The 22,205-nt window shown below is 40.8% G+C and overlaps 4 protein-coding genes across 4 annotated transcripts in view; 3 read left to right on the plus strand and 1 right to left on the minus strand.

Moving 5' to 3' along the window:
- Positions 1 to 5,021: 5,021 nt before the first annotated feature.
- Positions 5,022 to 10,508, plus strand: rassf1 (Ras association domain family member 1; the record flags this gene model as incomplete). Its single annotated transcript, XM_080779674.1, has 6 exons — positions 5,022 to 5,313; positions 8,026 to 8,153; positions 8,615 to 8,719; positions 8,886 to 9,174; positions 10,150 to 10,265; positions 10,359 to 10,508. 6 exons carry the CDS (start codon positions 5,022 to 5,024, stop codon positions 10,506 to 10,508), a joined length of 1,080 nt encoding a protein of 359 aa, XP_080635800.1.
- A 4,231-nt stretch (positions 10,509 to 14,739) lies between these two features.
- tusc2b (tumor suppressor 2, mitochondrial calcium regulator b) lies at positions 14,740 to 20,026 on the plus strand. Its single transcript, XM_080780831.1, has 4 exons — positions 14,740 to 14,888; positions 15,561 to 15,787; positions 16,674 to 16,794; positions 17,204 to 20,026. The coding sequence occupies exons 2-4, from the start codon at positions 15,639 to 15,641 to the stop codon at positions 17,267 to 17,269; spliced, it is 336 nt and encodes a 111-aa protein (XP_080636957.1). The 5' UTR covers positions 14,740 to 14,888; positions 15,561 to 15,638; the 3' UTR covers positions 17,270 to 20,026.
- A 486-nt stretch (positions 20,027 to 20,512) lies between these two features.
- eno1b (enolase 1b, (alpha)) overlaps positions 20,513 to 22,205 on the minus strand; it is a 185,590-nt gene continuing 183,897 nt past the window's right edge. Inside the window, exon 13 of the transcript XR_013965620.1 lies at positions 20,513 to 20,526. The gene's annotated coding sequence lies outside the window, so the exon portion shown is untranslated. The remainder of the gene's footprint in view (positions 20,527 to 22,205) is intronic.
- The window catches only part of hyal2b (hyaluronidase 2b), a gene marked incomplete at its 5' end in the record, with an annotated part of 6,015 nt that continues 5,246 nt past the window's right edge, over positions 21,437 to 22,205 (plus strand). Inside the window, 2 exons of the mRNA XM_080790210.1 lie at positions 21,437 to 21,551; positions 22,038 to 22,042. Of these exons, the coding sequence (XP_080646336.1) occupies positions 21,437 to 21,551; positions 22,038 to 22,042 (120 nt within the window). The remainder of the gene's footprint in view (positions 21,552 to 22,037; positions 22,043 to 22,205) is intronic.

The raw sequence follows: 22,205 nt of genomic DNA on the forward strand, positions 1-22,205 counted from the left end.
ACAACATTTGTAATAAACCAACCCGTTTGTAAATCCGTCAAGATTTGAGCGAGTTATGACTGTTTTTGTTTGAGCTGCCATTGAACATAGTGTACTGTAGTCCCGAAGCAAGATGGCCGCCGGGTGATCTACGTCAGACTCCGCCTTGAGCCATCTAGCCTTTATATATATCTATGGGGATGGGGATAACCAACTGGGACAAGTCCTGGACCGGAAGTAGGCAGAAATGCATTGGACTCGGGCAACAGCCCAGCTTTAATGATTAAAATAGCTCTTATTTGCGCTGCCTCTGTTGAAAACAATGTATTTCCAACTCCAGCTCGTCTCAGTTCAGGCTGCATGAACAGCACTCGAGCGCTCTGTTTCCGCCCCCTCAATATCGTAACTCTTCTATTAGATGGCTCTGGGTAGAACGATTCAGTTTTAATCAAATTAGGGATTGGGAATGTGGTCTAAACATCCATTGTATAGGTCTAAACATATTTCTTCGCAACTGTAGGTCGCAGATTACTATGAAAACCTGTCAGTGACTCCGCCACGCCACCATGTATATGGTCATATGGTTGTCAGTCTGTCACTCCTCGTGACACGCCCCATGTATGGCCGTTTCCATATGAAGATCACGACACTGACCTCATCAAATCCTGGATAGCCATACATGGAGAAGACTGGATCATCACCTATATCATGCATATAATTATATGGAGCCGGCCAGCAACTCTATACATCTGACCTCAAACCCTTAGATCTCCATATATGGAGCTGACCTGTTCTGACATTCCATAATATGTTGATTCCTCCACACTTGTCCTTCCTCTTCGATGTCTCCCTTTTGACTGATAGGTCAGGATAAATTAAAGCCCGGCCCTCCTCAAACCCTGTACACTCAAGACACTGCCCCCGCTGCCACCCTTAGATCTCCATATATGGAGATGACCTGTTCTGACATTCCATTTGACCTCATCAAACCCTGTACACTCAAGACACTCCATATATGGCCAGTATATGAATGACGATGGGAAATTGGGAATTATGCCTGTTTATTGTTTAAATATAAGAAGAAAAAAGCATGAAACATGAATGACATCACATAATTATGACAGTAGGCCTACAATAAAAAATAAATACATAGACACAGTCACACAATAATAATTATTAAATAATTATATCTGTATGTGTATTGTGTACTATCCCCATGCACCACACGTACTGGGTATAGACAGATATACAGATTGTGAGTTTATGAGGGTCCCTGTTTAGACTCACAGGATACCTATGTATATTTCTCTAGGAACAGTAACACCAAACCAGCTCATTAAAGAGGAAAAGGGGGTATTACTGCCATTACTCCCTATTGATAGGGTCTCATCCACAAACACACAAATCAAAAAAGTCGGGCAATTACTATAGTCTGCAACCACACTAATGAAGGGATGACTCAATAATAACACAACAATAACCAAATCCTGGTGTGTGCCATGAGGCATAGGCCCTATACTGGGAAGCATCTCTGTCCAATGCACAAGATGCTACAATAGTTTAACATTGCATTGTCTTAGACTTGTTTTAGAGACTTACTAGAGAGAAAATATACCACTCATTCCAATCCGACTTCTCAATGGACGCTCATTGTTCATCCATCCTTGGGCTCTAATTCCTCCTAAGCGTGTGACTCCGCTGGTTGGACCATGCAGTTAAGGCACTAGACATGAGTCACAACACATGCATTCTTGCTTGTTTTCAGTTGTATCTGCTGCTAATAATAACTGCTATAACTAGAGTTTGATCGCAGATAAAACATAAAATAATCTATTAGCTCATATAGAACAAGTAGGCATTGGCTACCCATTGGACACCATATTTGCACCTCAAGGCTTCCCCCCAGGCCTGATTTCTAAATAAACCTATTCATTAATTATGCTATTATAAGACTATGGTTCCAAAAATCGAACAATAGGCCTACTAAGCCCTACTTAACAACTAAAACAAGCTTGTTTTTTGACATAATTTTAGAGCATAGGCTAAGATTTATTTTTACTGGTATCATATGATGCTACGAGCAAAACAGCTTGTTTTAAAGTGATTTATTATGCCCTAAAAAGCGAACATGTAAATGAAAACAGCCTATTTATACATAAGTTAATGTATGTTGTTATACAAAATCTGAACTGCACTTTAAGGCAATACAGGGAGGGGTGCAAAATCTTTGTGTGATAGTAAGATTTTCTTTCTTGATTTCATTCTTGGTTTTTTTACATAACCACTTGCAACCTCGCCCCTATTCTGGGGCGAACATTTTGGTGAAAATAGCTGATCTACAAACTCACAGCCATCAGGTTTGGTGAATAGAAGAGGGGAAAACGTGCAGAGTTGCAGACCAACAGAGCCAAAAGTCAAGTTTAAGTATTGGGTTTAAATGTGTTCAAATATACACATTAACATCCAACATGGAAAAGATCATCTGTAAACAAACAAACATTAATTTACACAACACTGCTGAGTGCTCATATGATTCACTGTCAAACAAGTAGGCCTATGAAATTAAACTACCGGTATATGGAATCTATGAAAAAGTTGAATAGGCTATGCAACACAATTTTACACAAAATATAGGCTAGTGGGGTGAGGGTCCCTGCTCTCGCTCGAGTCTCAGATTAGGTCCTTCCTTAATTCGGTCCCTGGCCTTGGAAATGTTGAAGACCCTGGCCCATATGTGCCATATAGAGGCTATTTCTGCCTGGAACACATGGGATTCGTTCATGAGCAAACTGTGTGAATCTGATTCACCCAGTTTGCTCCAGCCTCCCACAGACTACCCTGGATTAAACAGTAATCCGTTTCGGTGTTGCCTAATGTGCATGCGCGAATTGAGGAGCGTGCGACAGTGCACTGTGCAACGAAGCGATGAGTTATCTAACCAAACTGAACCACTGCTGCTCAAGTCACTACATTTCAGAAACGCTTGGCTGTGTGGCTGGTGAATACTAAGGTAAGGCAATGTTAAACATTTTATGTCAGAATATCAAGATTCACCAGGCTGTCAAACAAACGGATTGTTCCCGTTTTAGATAAAGCTACAAGATTAGGACATTTGACAGCCCTGTAGCCTGCCTAACGGTTGAGGCGGCCGGCGATGCATATTGATATTGTAATAATTAGCGAAAGATATGTCTTTTTTTCTCCTTTTTCTTTTTTACAGTAACCTTATACTAAACTTTAACACTACATAAATGAAGTTATAGAATGATATTAGACAGGGTGTTTAAGTGAGCCTGTTACAATGTACCCTTGTTGTTGCCCTGTGTGAATAATTGTTCCGTGGTGAGGTGACCCAGTTGGCAAACGAGCAGTTTGTTCAAGTCACAATGCAACAGGAGAACACGTAACAAAGTTTCAACAAAGTATCCTACACGTGTCTATAGGCTACATATCTTGATTTGGCCTAACAATATAAAAATAGATAGCTTTAAATTCATTTTAGACACAAAACGCTTATAAACAAACAGGTTGCATGCACCCCTCCTCCCACCCTTTGTTTGCGATATGCATATATGCTGTAGTAGTGAAGACTATATTAGCTACAATTAAAAGCGTTTATTTTTTTATAACAATTTAAATTAAATGTCATGATGTGATACGGCACCGTTTGCATTATCGCCTATAACTGGCAGTGCATGGATGGCAGTGAAGGAAGTAGATTTATTAATACCACAAGTGTAGAAAATAGAAATACTTTCAATTTTGATTTAGCCTAGGCCTACTCATTGCACAGAATGGTCAATTTCAGAACAATATTACCTACTGATAATGTATAGCCACTATACTATAGCAAGTGCAACAAATTAGCCTATAATGTTTGACTCCAAAAATAACTAGTAATAGCTATAAGAAGATGTAGCCTATACTTATTTAGAGTGCTTGAATTATGTTTTCCAGAGTATGCTGCTATATTTTACAACCACAAAAAACGATACCAATATGAATATGAGTTGTTTGTTTGTACAGGATTATAATAGTCATTTTACCCTACATTTCAATATAATCTCATGCATGAATCCATGCCATAATAAAGGTTAATCTCTTTCCACTCCTTTTTTGTATGTGGACTATGGATTGAAATTAAATCAAACCCTGGCGTTCCTATTTTGGGGAATAATTTGTTATTATTTTTAAGTACAGAAAATAGCATCTGACTGAGCTTGTATAGAACATTGTGAAGATGAAATATAGTAGGCTATAGCCGGGGTTCTCTATGTTTTTACCAGTGGCTTGAAAAGCACTGGTCTATGATTATTTAATACCAGGACCTCATTTTATGGGAGAAATGTTTTGATTCATAGTTCAATTTTTAAATCACTATACATTTTAAATTAAGCATTACAAAATAAAGCATTGAAAATACATTTACAATGCTGTGATTCCGGCTGATTTGGAAGTGTTTCTAATCTTACATTATACATGGAAGCATTAAAGTATAGCCTATATAACCATTGCCAGAACCTTAATTAAAACAGGAAGAAAATGCCTTCAAAGTTTATGCTTTTCAAAAGCATAATAATCATACTCATAAAACAGACTTACTGAGAAGGATACATTTAAAAAAAAACAGTGTTCAATGTCACTTTTGGGTCATATAGTTTTTTATTGTATATGCAGCAAGTGTTGTTGCTTTGTAAGTTTGTACTAACTTACACTTTGTATGTTCTGGAAAAATTTGCAGGCCCAAGGACTCCCTGGCCACCTGTTAATCCACAACGAATCCACCTCAAAATGGAATGAATCAAGAAATAAAGCTGGATCATCATCTGATGTTTTTCAGATCCTCATTATGGTTGTTGAGATCCCCTCTAAATCCATGATAATTGTGTGGAGATTTTCCACCGTAGTAAACCCATGATAACTCTAGACAGGTGGAGAGGTTCACTATGAACTCATAAGTCTGGACAAGTTCCCTATAAACCCATGATAACTCTGGATGGCGAGTGTTCATATGACATGTCAGTCTCTGTGCCAGGGATAAGATGTCTAAAGGTGAACTGATTGAGCTGAAGGACCTCAGTCAAAGCGATCATATTGAACTAGCTACCCCTACAATCTGGGCAGCACCTCCACCATTAACCCTGAGGCAACCCAGCCAGTCTCTGGTTGCCCATATGGTTGGAGATACTGTCAGCTTTGAGGGACCATTGCGTTTCCCAGGGGAAGCAGCCGAGGGACATGACTTCCAGCCTTGTGGTTACACCCATCTCACCTGGTGTGACCTGTGTGGAGACTTCATCTGGGGTCTTTACAGACAGAGCTTACGCTGTGCCAGTGAGTAAAAAATAGTTAATTACAGATAAGATCAAACTGATTTGTATTGTCTTGCCTTGAGTTATTATGATTCTGCAAAGGAACTTAAAGATACAGTAGACTATAGCCATCGTTAACTTTAATACCATATTTGTTTCTTCCAACTTTAGCCTCATAGATTTCATACATGCCCAAATTATGATTAGTATTAAGTTAAATGTATGGCTGCTTCCTGTAAAAACAAATATTAATCTATTTATGATATTTTCATCATTTTCAAAGTTCCATGATTGTAAAAACAAGTAAAAATCACTCCTGTGTGAAGTGAGTGGTGCAAGTCCGTGTGGGGGTTCCCAGGGGGGGGGGGGGGAGTAATGACAGAGTTACCGTGTGGCGGTCCCTCTACTGTACTGTACTGTACTGTACTGTACTGGCACACCCGGAAGCATCATATATAGATAGGCCCTCATGTATCAACCGTGCGTAGTTGCGTACGCCAAAATATGGGTGCACGCCGAAATTGCCGACATTTTCGACATTTACCATTTCCGGCAAGGCTTGAAATTGAACGTGACAACGTTCAAAACCCACGTCTGGTCGGCAGCTTGCTTACGCTTTTTCCTTGGCTGTTTTTCTGTCGTACACAAGCGGAGCAGCCTTGTCTGAACTGCTGACACGCTGTCACAGGCATCTAAACATATGTTTTCACTCCTAAAATGTTAATATAAAACGGTATGTGTATGTAAAAAAAAGGGAGAGATTTCCAACTTTACAAGTAATTAAAATCGCGCAATTAAAAACAATATAACATGTTTACAATGTATTAGTTTGTGCTTAATCAAACAGTGCTTTACTGGCCTTGTTATGCAAGCGCACTTGTGAGATGATTTTGGAGCGCATGCGGTGATGCGGCATATGTGATTATGATATTATAAAAAAAAGGCATAAATGGACTGCACGCCTTTATTTCCAAGTGACAATGACAAGCATACAGCTTGCCTATTTGTAGTAAGTACTAGCAGGCTATAGGTGTAAGGGGCTTAATCATTCACCATTTAAATAAGTGCTTAGACAGGTTTTGACAGTTTTGACAGTTCAGATAAAAGCGAGACCGCGGCGTGCGTCGCCAACACATACCAGCACACATGCAAGCGGCAAGCCTTCATCCATATGTTTATGATTCGTTCATCAATGATCAAATCACTACATAAACGTTGATTATGACTGCCTTGACGACATGATAGCCTATCTCTCATGCAGGCATCACTGAGTCATCCACAGGACTTTAATATCACAGCAGTACGCAGTATCACGCCTTCGCCGTGCACTGCGCACGAATGGGTAAAATGTATAAAGGCCAGCCTACAAACTAATTCCATTCATGGCGATGCGATGTCGATGTACGTGTCATGTAGGTCGGTGCGTGCGTGGACATGACAGCAAGGCAAGCGAGGTGAGAGGGAAACAGACAGGGTAGGCCTACAACTTTATTTAATTCATGCAGGTGTTCGCTCTTTATTTATTTAACAAGACACCAGTTAGTTGGGCTTGCAATTAAGTTGCGTGTGTGTGTGTGTGTGTGTGTGTGTATGAGAGGGGGGTGAGGTGTGTGTGTAACCCTGGTTACCAAACTTACCAGCCGTCGTATTGCAATTGTTCATGTCGCAAAAACGAGGGCGAGGCTTGATTTCATAGGGCGTGCCAGATAGATTTCAGCCGTCACATTTATTAACGTCAGAACGAAATTAAGGAAGGATCAGCTGTTTGCGATCACTTTATAAATGCCGTGGCGATGTGGGTGTACTACGAAACCTGCACTCGAATCTGTGGCAGATTTTACACTCGATTGATAAATGAGGGCCTTAGTGTGTGTGTGTGTGTGTGTGTGTGTGTGTGTGTGTGTGTGTGTTTGTGTGTGCGTTAGGTTGCACACAGGTGGTGAAAAACAACCATGCTGTTTTCGTGGTCGTACCCAGCCAGCCACCCACCGTCCCACCCACACACATAGCTCCGTAAGGGAGTGGTTGTACCACAAAAAAAGAAAGAAAGAACAGAAATGGATCTGTTATTTTTCCAAACAGGCAAAACGTGATCTCATAGCTTGACCCTATCAGCAGGAAGCTCTGGAGAGCTTCATGAGAATATTTTTGTTGTTCCTAAGATATCTTTAAGGGCGTTGTGCTTTATCAGTCGGCATAGATTAGAGTGGAGAGTGACAGGACCTGATAGCAAAAGCCTCCAAGAAAAGCTTGCTAAAGCAAATAGAAAGACAAGTAGTTTATAACCAACTTCAAAGTCAATCAATTAAAGCTGCAGCATAACCATATGCCAAACTTTGTTCGGCTATGTTGATAAGAACAAAAGAATGTCGGCAGTGCATTTCAGAACTTTGTTCAGTAGTTCTTGCACCTTCAAGATTTTCGGCAGCACGCACTGTCTGTCCCCAGAAATTATAAGCATGTCAGAGATTGACAAAACTAAACACAAGAGATCCAAGCAGAATATTGAGTGGGCACGGTGTAACCAGCACTCAGCTCAGCCCAGTTCTGAGGCAGTATAAAACACTTACCGGTAAGTCCTCGCCGAACATTCTTCAGTTCGGCAAGCCCTTCCGAAGGCGGCAGAAAATATTGTTCAGTTTAAGTATGCTGCAGCCAAATATATTTGATGGCCTATCAGCTCTCTCTCTCTCTCTCTCTCTCTCTCTCTCTCCTCCCCTCTCCCCCTTCTCAGATTGCAGTTACACTTGTCATGACCGCTGCCGCCCATTCATCCAGTTACACTGCAGCACAGATATCAGAACATCAACAGGACAAGAAACTGATTTCTCTGTAGACACCCTAGAAACAGATACAAATGTGGTAAGAAACACTTTGAGCAAATGTAGTGATCATTCTTGGCAATTAGTGTCCGACTGCAACATGCATAAAGTGAGCCACACAGCTCAGCTGATGATGCTACGCTTACAGCTCAGCAACATTAGCACACAACGCTCATGTGAGGCATTGTTCAAAATATATGCATATCATATTATATAGGATGCATGAAAGCAATTCTGCCACTATACAGTAAGACTGAAGAAGATTTCAATTCAAAGCCTTTTCCATTGCACGGAGAAGTAAAAACCTGTAGGGGTGCAGTACATATTGAGTGCATGATTGGCTGGCAGGCAAAATCAGCGTCACCCGCGCAGGCAAATAGGGCGGTTTTCATTGCACAGTAAATTGTGTTCTTCATCAATGCTGTAATCAACGACAAGCTCCCCCATGACATCTTTTAGCCTATTATTTTCTACATTGTATTTATTTGGTCTCCATTTCAGGACGAACAATTCGGTTGGGATAAACGAGAGTTGACTGTTGGCAAAATTCAGCAAAAGGTCAAAGAATATAATGTTCAGATTAACAGCAACCACTACATGGTGATTGTAAGTGAATATGTAATTGATGTATTTGTCTGTACATTTGGGTTTGCACAATAATAATATTATTATGTCCTTTGCATTTACATTTGATATTGACATTTGTTACTTGTGTATATCACTGTGTTTAACTCACAATGTTGTGATTTATATATATCCCCTCACCTCGTAGAATAAGGATGGGTCATACACTGGATTCGTAAAGGTCCATTTCCAGCTGACTCGACCTATCTCTCTCCCACCTCTTTGGAAGATGTCGTTGACACAGGAAGGAGTTCAACAGGAGGGTAGACTAAAACGCCGGACATCATTTTACCTCCCTAAAGACACTGCCAAACACCTGCATATAAGCTCCCGCACAAGGGCACGGGAAGTCATAGAAGCACTGCTCAACAAGTTTACCGTGGTGGACAACCCTGCAAAGTTTGCCCTGTTTGAACGCATTGAGCGGCTAAATCAAGGTAATGCCATTTTCGAATTTCATGGTCTCCTTTAAAAATGAAATCCCTATTGATTTTAAAGCGCTTTTGAACGTTCGTGCTATAGATGAATCCACATAGGGGTGCCTTGGGCGCTGCCATTAGTGAGGTGTACCATTAACTGATTGGCTACACCTGGCCTACAGACTAGAGCACTAATCCGTAAACTTCAGTGATGCTGCACCCAGGGCACCCCTCTGTGGATTCGTCTATAGAGGCCCCATAACATGCAATTCCATTTTGGGGATGATTGGATTTTGAGTTGAAGATTTGCTGTTTTTGTAAGAAATAAACCTTGCCCACAATTGTTTGTTTACAGGTAAAAAATATCAAGTATGAAAACCTTGTTTGACGCACGAGAGCATTACTAGCAAAGGAAAAAAACAGTGTCTTCACAAGCCGGTCTCACCCAAACATGGTGAAATAGCACAGATTGACATTTCCGTACAAGGAAAACCCCAAAATCGGTACATATTACACTGAAATCCTCCCCATAGACTGTGATGGAGGGTCGCTGCCTCTACCGAACTTGAGCCACGAGAGACACCACAGAGCGAGCTAAAGCGAGCGCGTTGCCGTGTCGAGCGTGGCTTCACCGCCTGCAACAAACATTGATTTGTAACATTGTGTGTTATGAGGCCTCAATGTGTTTAGGGTGGCATTTTGTACTAAATGGGCCCCTCCTGCAAGCCTGCTCACAGACAGGCGGACCGACAGACAGCCATTCTGGCCATGGCAGAGATGAAAATGATTGCCTCCTGGCCAGAGATAACAACAGGACGGTTTATTCTCTGAGGTGCTAATCAACTGCTGGATTCAGACTCAGAGAGTACAAAAGATCCCATAGCCACTGAGAATGTGTGGGTGAATTCCATGAACTTCAAGTATAGTATGAAGATTACAGTATTATATTATTTAGATTGTATACTACTCATTTATTTTCTTCATTCTCCCAAGTGAACCTACGTAAACTGTCTGATGATGAATGTCCCCTCCATCTGCGTCTTTGTGCTGGTCCCAGTGAAAAGGTCCTTAGTCTGGTTCTGAAAGAGAATGAAACGGGGGAAGTAAATGTGAGTTTTCATCTTCATCTTCAAGATGTTAAGAGCTCAGAGCTAATTACAAATGAATATGTGCATAACTTGAAAGCATTTTCTTCCCTACAGTGGGACGCATTTAGCCTTCCAGAGTTGCACAACTTTCTGCGAATTCTTCAGCGCGAGGAAGAAACGTATGTCCGGCAGATAGTGAAGCGCTATGCAGTTGCCAGGGACAAGATGAAACAAGCCATGGCAAGCATCACAAGCTCTGGTTGATCACTCAATTAAACATTATAGACATTTACAGAAATAGGGAAATAATGACATAATGAAGTAGGGATAGACTTATAATAGGTTTAGGCTTACCTTTTGTAAAGTGGTAAATGTTGCATTTACAGTACATATCGCCTTTATTCAAGGAGCTTTATACAGAGATTGTGCATTACATTCACCTATGCACACACTGATGGCGGGGGAAACCATATAAGGCACCAACCTGCTCATTGGGAGCAATTAGGCGTTCAGCATCTTGCTCAATACACTTCGACAGCCCGGGATCGAACTGGGAACCTTCTGGTTGCCAAGCAGCCACTCTACCCCTAAGCCACTGCCACTGCTGTATATTAATAAACTCAAATGTGTGAATAATATTAATTTCTTAGTCTTAATTGAATGCAGTTCTGTCAAAGCAAGGTCATGCTGCTGCACTGGAATGTTTATACAATTATGAAGAGGACATGCTACCGGTCCTTGATGTTAAATTATACACTGTAAAGTTAATCTTTTGTTATTCAAATTTCAGCACTTAAAATGGAACTGTGAAATTAGTTGAGAAAGTAGGAACATGAAATAATGTGTATTCTAATTTTCTAATAAACTGATGAAAATACTGTATACTTATTTGGTGACATTTTTTGTGAATGTTGTAATGTTTGTGTAGTTGTTTTAATGTTACAACCTTATGTAACTTTTCTGCTCTACCCATTTCAACCCTGGTCTCTGGATGTTTACCAGTAAGCCTATATTGCTCCTTGCACTGGGGAGAATTTGAGTTTGGACCTTTAGATCAAAATTGATGTCAAACCAGAGACAGGATCAAATGTTGTGGTTGTGTCCGACCTACACTGAACTTTAAGCATATGGTTTGATAGGCTATGAAGTAGACCAGGGTAAGACAAACTCTTTGTTTCAGCAAAGATTTATCCTATAGGTAGGCTACTGCAAAAAGACGTTATAGTTTAAAAGTTTTAGAACAACAGCCCTTAGAAAGCAACCGCCCGGCCGTTTCTATCCACTGGGGGCTGATAATCAATGCAATGTAGCCTACTAATCATTTTCATGAATATTTTATATTGTTTAATTAGGTTGTAACTTCTGTGTGTGTTTCGGTCTCCAATTGGCAATTTCGTATTAATCACCTGCACATGCATCAAAAAGAAAATACTGATGGTAGACAACAGTGCTTCTTCCTATCAATCCCGTATTGATTATTGGTTAGTTACTTAGAAGACAATCGGACAATGGTTTTGTCAATATTTAGACCTTACTGTCACAGTAAAAAAAGGTCTCTCTCCCTTCAGGAGCCTATAGCCTATTGTAAATCTCCAAGGCCCAAGATACTGGAATAGATCAAAGTTTATAATTGCTGAAAATTCTAAGAACGAAGATAGGCTACATCAGTTTATCAATCGGATAAAAGCTTTGGCATATGAGCAAGCTGGATGTATTTACAAATAAGGTAAATGTATAAGGGCATTTCGTTTTTTCATTACTGGGCTTACAGTTTGTGGACTTTTGTGATGTCAATGGTACAAGGCCATAGCCATAGCCATAACATAAGAGCTTCATACCCATAATGGTCATGCAGCCCACTTTCTTCAAAGCAGTGCATTTACTGCTTTTCTGACAAACAGAACATTTTAGCACTTGTAATGTAAAATCACACCTGTGTGAACTGAGCAGTATACATGTATTTTTATAGTTACTGTGCTCTGTAGTGTATTGTAGTGTACTGTGTGGGGGTCCCCAGAACATCCAGACCCCCAGGAATGCACCCAGGGTGCCTGCCCAGTTCCGGCGAGCCGTCCCACATCCGAAACGGTCGAGAAATCCCCAGGGACCCCCACATACAGACAGACAGACAGACAGACAGACATACGGACACACATAGCTCCGTAATGGAGCGGAGGCACCGCTCAACAAGTACAAGTACCAACCTTCCGTGGGTGTGCTGGTATATTGACTGGGGAGTAGCTACAGATCTGTTGGGTGTAGTTCTGGCGTAAGCAACCATTGGTGTCGCTTGACGCTTGGTGTATGATTGTTGATAATAATTTGAAGAGAAGACTATAAAGACTTCAAGGTATTGTATTTATTGTATTATAGTGAACAATGCAAGAAGACAAACAATGCTCTTTTAAACTCAATGTACTAGCAGGGCATATATTGTCCATCCATCCATCTTCAGCTTCCAGCTTATCCGTAGTCGGGTTGCGGGGGCAACAGCTCCACCAGAGAGCTCCAGACTTCCCTCTCCAACATTAGTAACTTCCTCCTGGGGAATCCCGAGGTGTTCCAGGGCCAGTTTAGAGATATAATCCCTCCATCTGATCCTTGGTCTGCCCTGGGGTCTCCTCCCAGTGGGACGTGCTTCAAGGACCTCCCTAGGGAGACGCTCGAGAGGCATATAACCAGGTGCCCGAACCACCTAAGCTGACTCCTTTCCAAGCGAAGAAGCAGCGACTCTACCCTATCTAGGGAGATGCCAGCTACCGTCGGAGAACATTCTTTTCAGCCGCGCCTGCTTGTATCCACGACCTTATTCTTTCGGTCATGACCCACACTTCATGACTATAGGTGAGGTGACAGTAGGAATGAAGATTGCTTGGTAGACAGAGAGCTCTTCTCTGGCTCAACTCTCTTTTCAGTGCAGTACAGAGACTGCAATACCACCCCTGAAACTACGATTCTCCGGCTGATCTCCTTCTCCGTCCTCCCCTCACTCGTGAACAAGACCCCGAGATACTTAAACTCCTTCACCTGGGGTAATGTCTCATTCCCTACTTGGACTGCACAATCCATCAGTTTCCTGCTGAGAGCCATGGCCTCAGATTTGGAGATGGTGATCCTTATCCCAGCCGCCGTACACTCGACTGCGAACCGATCCAGTGAGAGCTGAAGATCTTCGACTGATGGTTCCATCAGGACCACATCATCTGCAAAAAGCAGTGAAGCAACCGTAGCTCACCGAGCCGTGGCGTATACCCTCTCCGTCACAACTTTGCCTCGAGATTCTGTCTATTGTGTTGTATTATATATGGATTCAATCAAATATAATAATCTGAGCCTTTTGCACAGCCATTGCTCTTAGAGGTGGCAGCAAAATACAAGAAAAGTATTGATGAGAATAACATGAAGATGGAGAGAAGATGAGGTATTAGGCGCGATTCATAGGCCTACTCCTATTTTAGAGCTGAATAAAAGTCGGTTTGGCTCTGTAGAGCCTACAATGTGACGTCATTTGAGTTTCGGGGGGACGGGTACCGTCCTAAAGTCGTCTCTTCGGTGCTACTGAAATTTTCTGACGAGCCGAAATCATTTAGGCACTACAGCGGTAATTGGAGTATAAATCGGCCCTCAGGGCCGATTCATACTCTATTCATTCATACTCTACCTATTTTAGGTATCTATTAATCCAGGTATCTTGGGCCATGGAGATTTACAATATGGCTAGGCTCTTGAACATGTTTTTTTGCGGCTTTCGCCTTTATTTTATATTTTTAACCACTCCTACAACCAGCAATGTCCGTGTACACCTACTGTATGGGTTCACCTATGTATGTATGAGCAGTTTGAGCACCAGTATGAGTACCAGTAGGGGCGCTGTTGTGCCATGCAGAAACAGAGAGAGAGAGAGAGAGAGAGAGAAAGGAGGAGGAGGAGGAGGGAGAGAGGGGAGTTACACCACTCGGTTCACACGGGTGTGATTTTTATAGAGGGACAGACAGTAGGCTGACAGGAAATGGGTGAGTGACATGCTGTGGGGGCCGCCGCCGTTGGGATCGGCAGTCGGACCCATGGCACACTGCCAGGCTCGGGCTGCCGGCCAAGGTGTCTCGACCGATGAGCCACGGCCCAGGCCCCTTTCATTACAGTATTACACATGTTTTTTTTATATATGTACTATGGTAGGCATGAAATAGGTAAGGTATATGTACAGTAACAATGTCCACTGAACTGTATTGTTTTCAGCAGCATATGATTGTGTTTTGTATATGTGTGAAAAAGCACTAAGACTTGTATAAGGGTCCTCCATTTTCAATTCATCAGAACAATTAAAGACATAGTCATATGCCTACAGATATACACTTCTATGGAGAAAAAAAGGGGGGGGGAGAGATAAAGAAAAATAATGGTTCAGAAACAAACACTTTCAGTCTCGATCCTTCGATCCTTCACACTCCGTGCCAGTTGGTGGCGGTATTGCATTATGACGTTGATAGTCCGATTCGTCAGAAGAGTTAGCTGTATCTTTTGCTCGTGTTACATAGTGTTACATTAGCAAACAGCTATCGACTTAATATCATATCATAAATACGAGTCGACACAATCACATATTTTATTTGGACAACAGACAACGCATCAAATCATCCTTTGGTATGTCTTCAACTAGAAGTAGACTGGTTGTTAACCTGAGGCGTTTGATAGCCCACGTTTGTTTAGCATTCTAGCCTATATTTGCAACCATAGCAGCTAACATCCATGCTATTTGCTAACATCAGCAGCCACAGCAGCTGTTTTGGAATATCATTGGAATATATATTGAAAAATTAACGAAAGCTAATGCTAATATGGCGAATTTGGCAACAGTGCAACTTGTAATAAACGATACACTGTAATAATTAATTAGCATGAGAGTATGTACTATGTAGCTGTTGTTGTAGCATAGTGTTTTTCTAATGTTGCACTCCGTCATAGTAGGGCATTCCACCCAAAATAGAGGTGGGCTCTGACACAGCTAGTTCCGACATTGACTTTTAGATTATGTAGCATGAGCTCTTAATGAAATGTGTTTTGGAAAAGAGAGTCTATTACATTGGCCTTTTAGCAACTACAACATCGTAAGGAAAGGAATCATTTGCTGTTTATGACTATTTGGTTCCAATCCAAGGTTTTTTCTTTAAGTCAGCCACACAGATAGGGTGGCTAAAATTGTATTTTAAATTAGTTTGACTTATTATTTTAATGTAATTTTGTATTTTCTTTATTGTACTGCAATTGTGCATTTCCCCCTGCATTGATTTTCTTCTTGGTTTTACTGTTCTGCAGTGCTGAATCTCTTGTACAGTAAATCTACAACACTACTGGGAGTGCTGTGACCAAGAAAATAATGTCCCGTAGTTGAAGATGGGAGGTAGTGGCTCCAAATCCAAAGGATATTGGCCTTTTAGCGGCTCGGGTAGTGTTGACGACCCAACCAAAGATGGAAATGAGCAGGCATCACTGGCGAAACGAAGCTTCCGAAATGCAACTCCTTTCGTGTTTACTAGACGAAGGTAAATATAGGCTACATCATATCTAGAAAGGATACCCAGGGATCGCATTACAACAGTTGTGCAAGTAATCACTGTCTGCTATATACTAATATGGCTATTTGAGACAATCTCCCCGCTTGAAAAAGTATTATTGCTTTTCTACTTCTACTAGATGTACACCTACGTTTTGACCTTGTTGTTGTTTGTTTGCGTATTGAATAGTGTTTCCTTGTTGTGATCAGCTTTGTTTAGTCTTCAAGTTACATTTCACCGTTTTCAGTCTTATCTAAATGTATGTATCAGTCCTCAATAATGCTCACTATTTGGGACAGTGCCATTTCTGTCTACTCACAGGTTACAGGTCCAGTTGTTGAGTCAGAAGCTGGGCAACTGGCCTAGCATTGGCCAAGTCACTAAAGGCTCATACATACTCCAGTTTTAGGTGATAGGTTATCACCGTTTTAGGTGATAGCTTATCACTTAAAACGGGTATAAGCTATCACCAAAAACTGGAGTATGTATGAGTCTTAAGGCCATTCAGCTCCTGTTATGCCTCAGAGACACAGAACAAGTATACAGAAATGATAGTGCCGGCCCGGCTGGCATAGCCGTCTGGGCACCTTGGCTGGTAATCCAGTCTGGCAATGTGTTGCGGGTTCGACTCCCGATCCAGACGGCCTTTACTGCGTGTCACCCCCCCCCCCCCATCTCTCCCCATTTTCCTGTCACCCTACTCAGAAATGATAGCGCATTGTGGGGCACAATAGAGATCAAAATGTAAGATTTGGGGGGGTTACAAACGACTGAATTCCTAAGTAATGGATTTGTTAAAAGTTAAGTTACTGGACTACTGTTACTGTTATGCCCTCAATGCTATATTATTAATAATGTCGCTTGTCTGCAACAGTTCCTTGTACTTTGATGAGGATGGTGACTTGGCCCACGAATTCTATGAAGAGACAATTGTGACAAAGAATGGACGTAAAAGAGCTAAGCTGAAGAGGATTCAGAAAAACTTGATACCTCAGGTGAAAAATATAATAATTGTATGCTTGTTTACTCAAGGATAAATAACCAAAGTTCACTTAAAATGCTGTAGTATTTTGTCTTGCTTTTCTATCGCTCTACTACAGAATAGTTGCAAGAGGTTACGTAACTTGCCACAAGGGATTTAGTTGTAGTTATTTTGCTTAGACTGGTAGATCGCTTTAAACTAGATTGAAATACAGTGGAGTGTTTTTTTTTACTCATTATATTACAGATATGTGTAATGCAATATATCCTGATAAAGGGATGACTGAAAAGGCCCAACAGGTAGCTTTTTCTGGGACAAGCTGGGAAAGTGGTGAAGTTGACTTAAATTATGTCTTAAATCTCACACTTTTATTGATAATTTGTCACTTCAAATAATTGCTCCCTCTCTGCCTTCTCTTACAGGGAATTATAAAGCTGGATCACCCATGCATTCATGTAGATTTTCCAGTTGTTCTCTGTGAAGTTTGATCAAGTCTGAGGAGTATTCTCAGATTAGCCACAGTGTCAACTCCGTCCCACAATTTCCAGTTATGCCTAGAGCTGGAAACCTCAACAACCCTTGTACAAACCAACATGGCCTCCTCGTGAAGATATGTGATGCCCTTGCGTGGGACAGGCAGATAATGTGCGTTTATTTCTGCATGTGAACTGCAGCTTGTGTACAACTAGACACAAAAGAGCGCACTGAGGACTGAAAATGTTTGAAAGACATCAAAGACTATAAACATAAAAATGATCTGATTTGGCAGCACATAGTCTGCAAACAGTTCAGGGTCTGTTTTTGTATGTATGAAATCGTGCTTATGAACAAGGTGAAATTCAAGAAAGAAGGAAGTCTTGACTTAATGTAGCACCCTGGTTGCTGGTGTGATTTCCTGAACATGTGAAGTTAAAGGTCTGCTCAGTCATTCATTGTTATCAGTCATTCATCAGCTTCATTCATGAGGCACTTTATTGGTACAATGTTTTCTTTTTGGGGGGTGGGGTGGAACACCAACATTGTTTTGAATCTTGATCCATGGCTCCCACAAAAAAGCAATTGAACATTTGACAGAGTTCGTCACTGACTGAAGTTATGTGTGACATAACTACACATAAATGTCAGCCTTGGGTGTATGTTGGCTCGGCTGGTTGGTGCATGTCGCATGTCTCCTTTTTCTCTGCACTTGGTTTCCTGTCTACACTGATCTGATCTGAATAAAGCTTAAAATGTCTAGAAACAGAAAAGGGTAGCCTACATACAGTAGTAGTATTGGGATGACAGGTAAATTTAAATTTGCCATACAGCATAATGTTGGCATTGTTTTTGTTTGGAATATGTTTTATTATAAATTCTAGACCACATGTTAGCTATAGCATTTTCTAATTATTACCAATGACTTGAGTGGATCTTTAAAGGAGATCAAATATGTAACTGGGCACTGTGGGCAAGTAGTCCTAAAGCATACATTATGGCTGAGATGGTGAATTTTCATCTGTATTTATTTAAACTTTTGTGCTTCAGGACTGATGGTTGAGCGTCTTGAGCAATCAGGGCCATATCCAACAAATTGTATGTGGACAATATCCTCATTTTAGCCTCAAGCATGAACCTGGATCTGCTTATCAGTTATACCCTATGGAGTTGACAATCAGTGGCCAACAAGCTCTGAAGTGGTTTAATGTGATATATTGTAATGTCTGATAGACTGGCTTAAAGGACAAGTACGGACTAAAATAACACCCTTTTTTCCTACATATATTGTCTCTGATCTATGCTATTGAGGCTGCTGGGGAAACTGGATGACAGGGGCAATTCTGCAAATAGACTCCATGGCCAGTCATTTGGGATCAATACAAGTAGGAAACAAAGTGTTATTTTTAGTCCGCACTTTTTAAATTTCATTGATGTGACCATACTTCAAGAGCCGCACATGTACAGAGTAGCAATGAGTAATAAGAGATCCTCAATTCCAATTGCTGCTTTGGAACACTACAGTTCACTTTTAATTTATTATAAACTGTTAAATTTGCATTTTTTTTAAATTACGACCTTAGAATGGCAAATACGTCTCATGGTCTCTTTATTAATTCACTTTAACAAGCTGAGCATTTCGTCTGGGTTTGCTTTCGCATTTTCATTGCTAGCCTCGCATAGCCAGCCTTCATTTGCTTTGGCAATTGCCGTCTAGGAGGCATATGTTTACCATCGTTGCAAATAATTTGCCTATAATACATTTCCCATGCATACATTGCTATACAGTTATTTTTCAAACAATCTGTCAAACTAAGTCCAGGCTAAAAATGGTCTGTAATCTGAAATGGTTTGGACTTTGGACATACTATAGAGCAGGGGTGCCCAAAAGGTAGATTGTGATCTACCAGTAGATCACAAAGGCTGTGCAGGTAGAACACATGACATCTCAAACGTCAAATGATATACAAGAAAACCTACCAATTCCATTTCTCCTCTATTTCCTGTTCCAAGTGCATGTCTTATGTAAATATTTCCAGCAAAGGGATAATAATTATTTTGGTCATTAGATCTTGTTGAGCTGGTCATTTTGAAAGTAGCTCTCAGGTCAAAAAAGTGTGGTCACCTCTGCAGGGTGAGATGGAGGCAGATGATTTGCTGTGGTGACCCCTGAGGGGAACGGCCAAAAGGAAAATAATCTAATGGAGACCACTACTAAGTAACAGTGATGGAAATTCCAAACTACACAGGAAATTGCAAACGGCAACCCCTGCTGGGAGGTTTAGTGCATGTGTCTGTTAATGAGAGATGAGATAAGAGAGAATTGAAGGTCCGACCTAAATGATCACCATTGCAACCTCCATGGGAAAGGGGTTTTCTGTAAAGCTCAGTGATATTGTTTTTCATTGAGGATAAAACAGGGTTGTGTCAAAATCCACTTAAGTTTATTGCTTTCATGAAATGTTATTACTTCATGTAGCTTTTATAATGGATTTTTTGTGAGAGTGAGGGTTTTTTGATCCGAGTCCAGAGAGAGATGAAACCGCAATTAGTTTGTGATGTGGGTGCACGTTTTCATTGAGCTGTAATAATAACTTGGATAGTGGTAGAGATAAAAAACAAAGTTTGACCTGGGCATTCTTTTACTTGCTTGACTTAAAATTATGCATTCGTTTTTTTAAGAGAGAGAGTTCAAAGTAAGTGGAAAGTCACTGTTTTTACCATATAATGACTTAGTTGTTGTCCTGAACATTATTACTTGTCGAGAAGCACCAGCATTCGGCCATGTGATTTATTTGAGGTCAGTGGCATTTTGGATTCTGTCCCAAAAGAGATAATCATAATGCTATGATGTTTTGTGCTGTGAGTGCATTTTCCACTAAGCTTTAATAATGGATTAAACACTGAACCGCTATGTGAAGGGAAATTAAACTTTGTCCATCCCTTATAGCTCTGGTCCATAGCCTTCTACTGCTTTGATTCTGCCCTCCAGGCAGAATCGAAGCAGTAGAAGGCTATGGACCAGAGCTAATCTCTTATAACATTTTTTCCCTGTATAAGTGCAGTAGCCTACTTGTGTTGGGGGTTATGGCAAATTAATAAGACAGGTCAAACTGAGGAAGGGATGTAGGTGGAGTCTCACATATTTAAATAGAAGCTCAGTAGAGGAGTTCAACAGAGTATAAACCATTACACTTTTGCGGAATACGCTGGCTAAATCCAAGGTGGATTTGACCTGGGCATAATAGTACACCAAGAGGAACTTGACCAACTCCTGGTTGAACTGCTTCCATTGCATTCAATGTAAGAGGAAGTGACTGCTGGTAAGAAATTGCATGTAGAAAGATTTGGGAATAACATGTTTAATTTTATATCATATCAATGAAGTAAATTAACAAAGTGTGTTTTTTCACAATGGCATTAGTTATTTCTAAACATTGGTAAATTGCAGAGTAGCCCATTTGTGCAAATTGAATTTGTTTAATTAGTGTCCTGTCTTGGTGGGTCAATAATGCAATGTTCTCAACATTGTAATTTTGAATCTGGCTCAAAATGTTGTAGGCTACCATTTCAAAATTATTATGTAAGCAAAATTGCTCCAAGCAATGGTTACTTTTGAAGTTGCACTGCCACTGCAGTATTAATGGTCCTTGAAGTAAGCCTAGATATAACTTGCTTTGGAAGGGCTATCATGTAATGTTGAAATATCATCTAGGGATATAGACCTTTTCTAAACAGCAAACTTTGCCACCTTTACAGATTAGTGAGAATTCTGACCTGTCCTGGGCCCATGGACTATACTTCCCATGATCCTCCTGATCAGTGATCAAGAATAAGGACAGACCATTTCCTGGGATTGGCGTGGGGGGCGATGCCACTAGGATTGTTTTATCAGATTGAAGGCAATCAAGTTCGACTATAACGGCTAAATTAATAAGTGTTAATTAAATAGTTTTACAGTACAACAATAAAACTATTATATTTGTACACTAGGTAAATTGTGTAATTTTGTATGTAAGCGTAAGAATCCCCCCCTTCGTCCGAGCTCACTGAGAGGAAGAGTGATGAACTCGTCCTGTTCATCATCACATGGGTTCATCATCACTACCGTTCGTGAACGTGAATCATGAATATGATCTCCATGAAAGAGTTATTATCACAAATGGATTACTTTCACGAGTATGAGCTATCACTTTCATATGGCTGGGCTATGGGAAAGTGTTCCCTCGTACTGTTTATTTAAAAGCCACACGAGAGGAACAAACCAGTGTCGTGAGAGCAGCCCTCGTCGAGCAGGTAAGATAGCTAGCTAACTGTTAGCCTCAACTATGAACTGGGGGATGCTAGCTAGCAGTGCAGACTGCAGAGCTGAGCTGGACAGGAAAAGAGCATCACAGCAAAACAATTAACACCGATCCACTTTCAGCTTTACCGTTCATGTCACCACCATATTGTTTGTTTATCGACATCTCGTATAAAGTTATTATCAAGCTTTTCCTGGCTACAACTTCAAGAGCAGAGACATTAAACTACCTGTGACCGTTGACCTATGGGAGGCGCTTTAAGTCCTTTTCAGCAGTTATTCAAATGACGTTTTATGTTTTTTCACTGTCTTAATGTTTGTCATTTTGAATTGCCTTGCTGAAATATAATGGCATTGTCTTTATAAAAGTGTGTGTTAGGCTCTACAGCCCCCACCCCCTTCCGATTAGCAGATGTGCTTTGATCTTGTTTTGACAGAAGTATTAAACAACTGTTTTTTCCCCCTTTTGTATCCTATAGTGAAGGTGAGAAAAAGTGACCATGGCATCTGTATCTCGCATTCTCTTGTCCTGGCAGGACAAATGCCATGGTTGTTTCTGACTCTACTCACACCATGGACAGTCTTCTGTGCACAAGAATTAAAGCAGACAAGATGGCCTTTGTTTCCCCAGAAGCCAGTTCTACTTG

This window comes from Protomyctophum bolini (assembly GCF_963924005.1).
Source record: "Protomyctophum bolini genome assembly, chromosome: 2".
In the NCBI taxonomy this organism is placed as follows: domain Eukaryota; kingdom Metazoa; phylum Chordata; class Actinopteri; order Myctophiformes; family Myctophidae; genus Protomyctophum; species Protomyctophum bolini.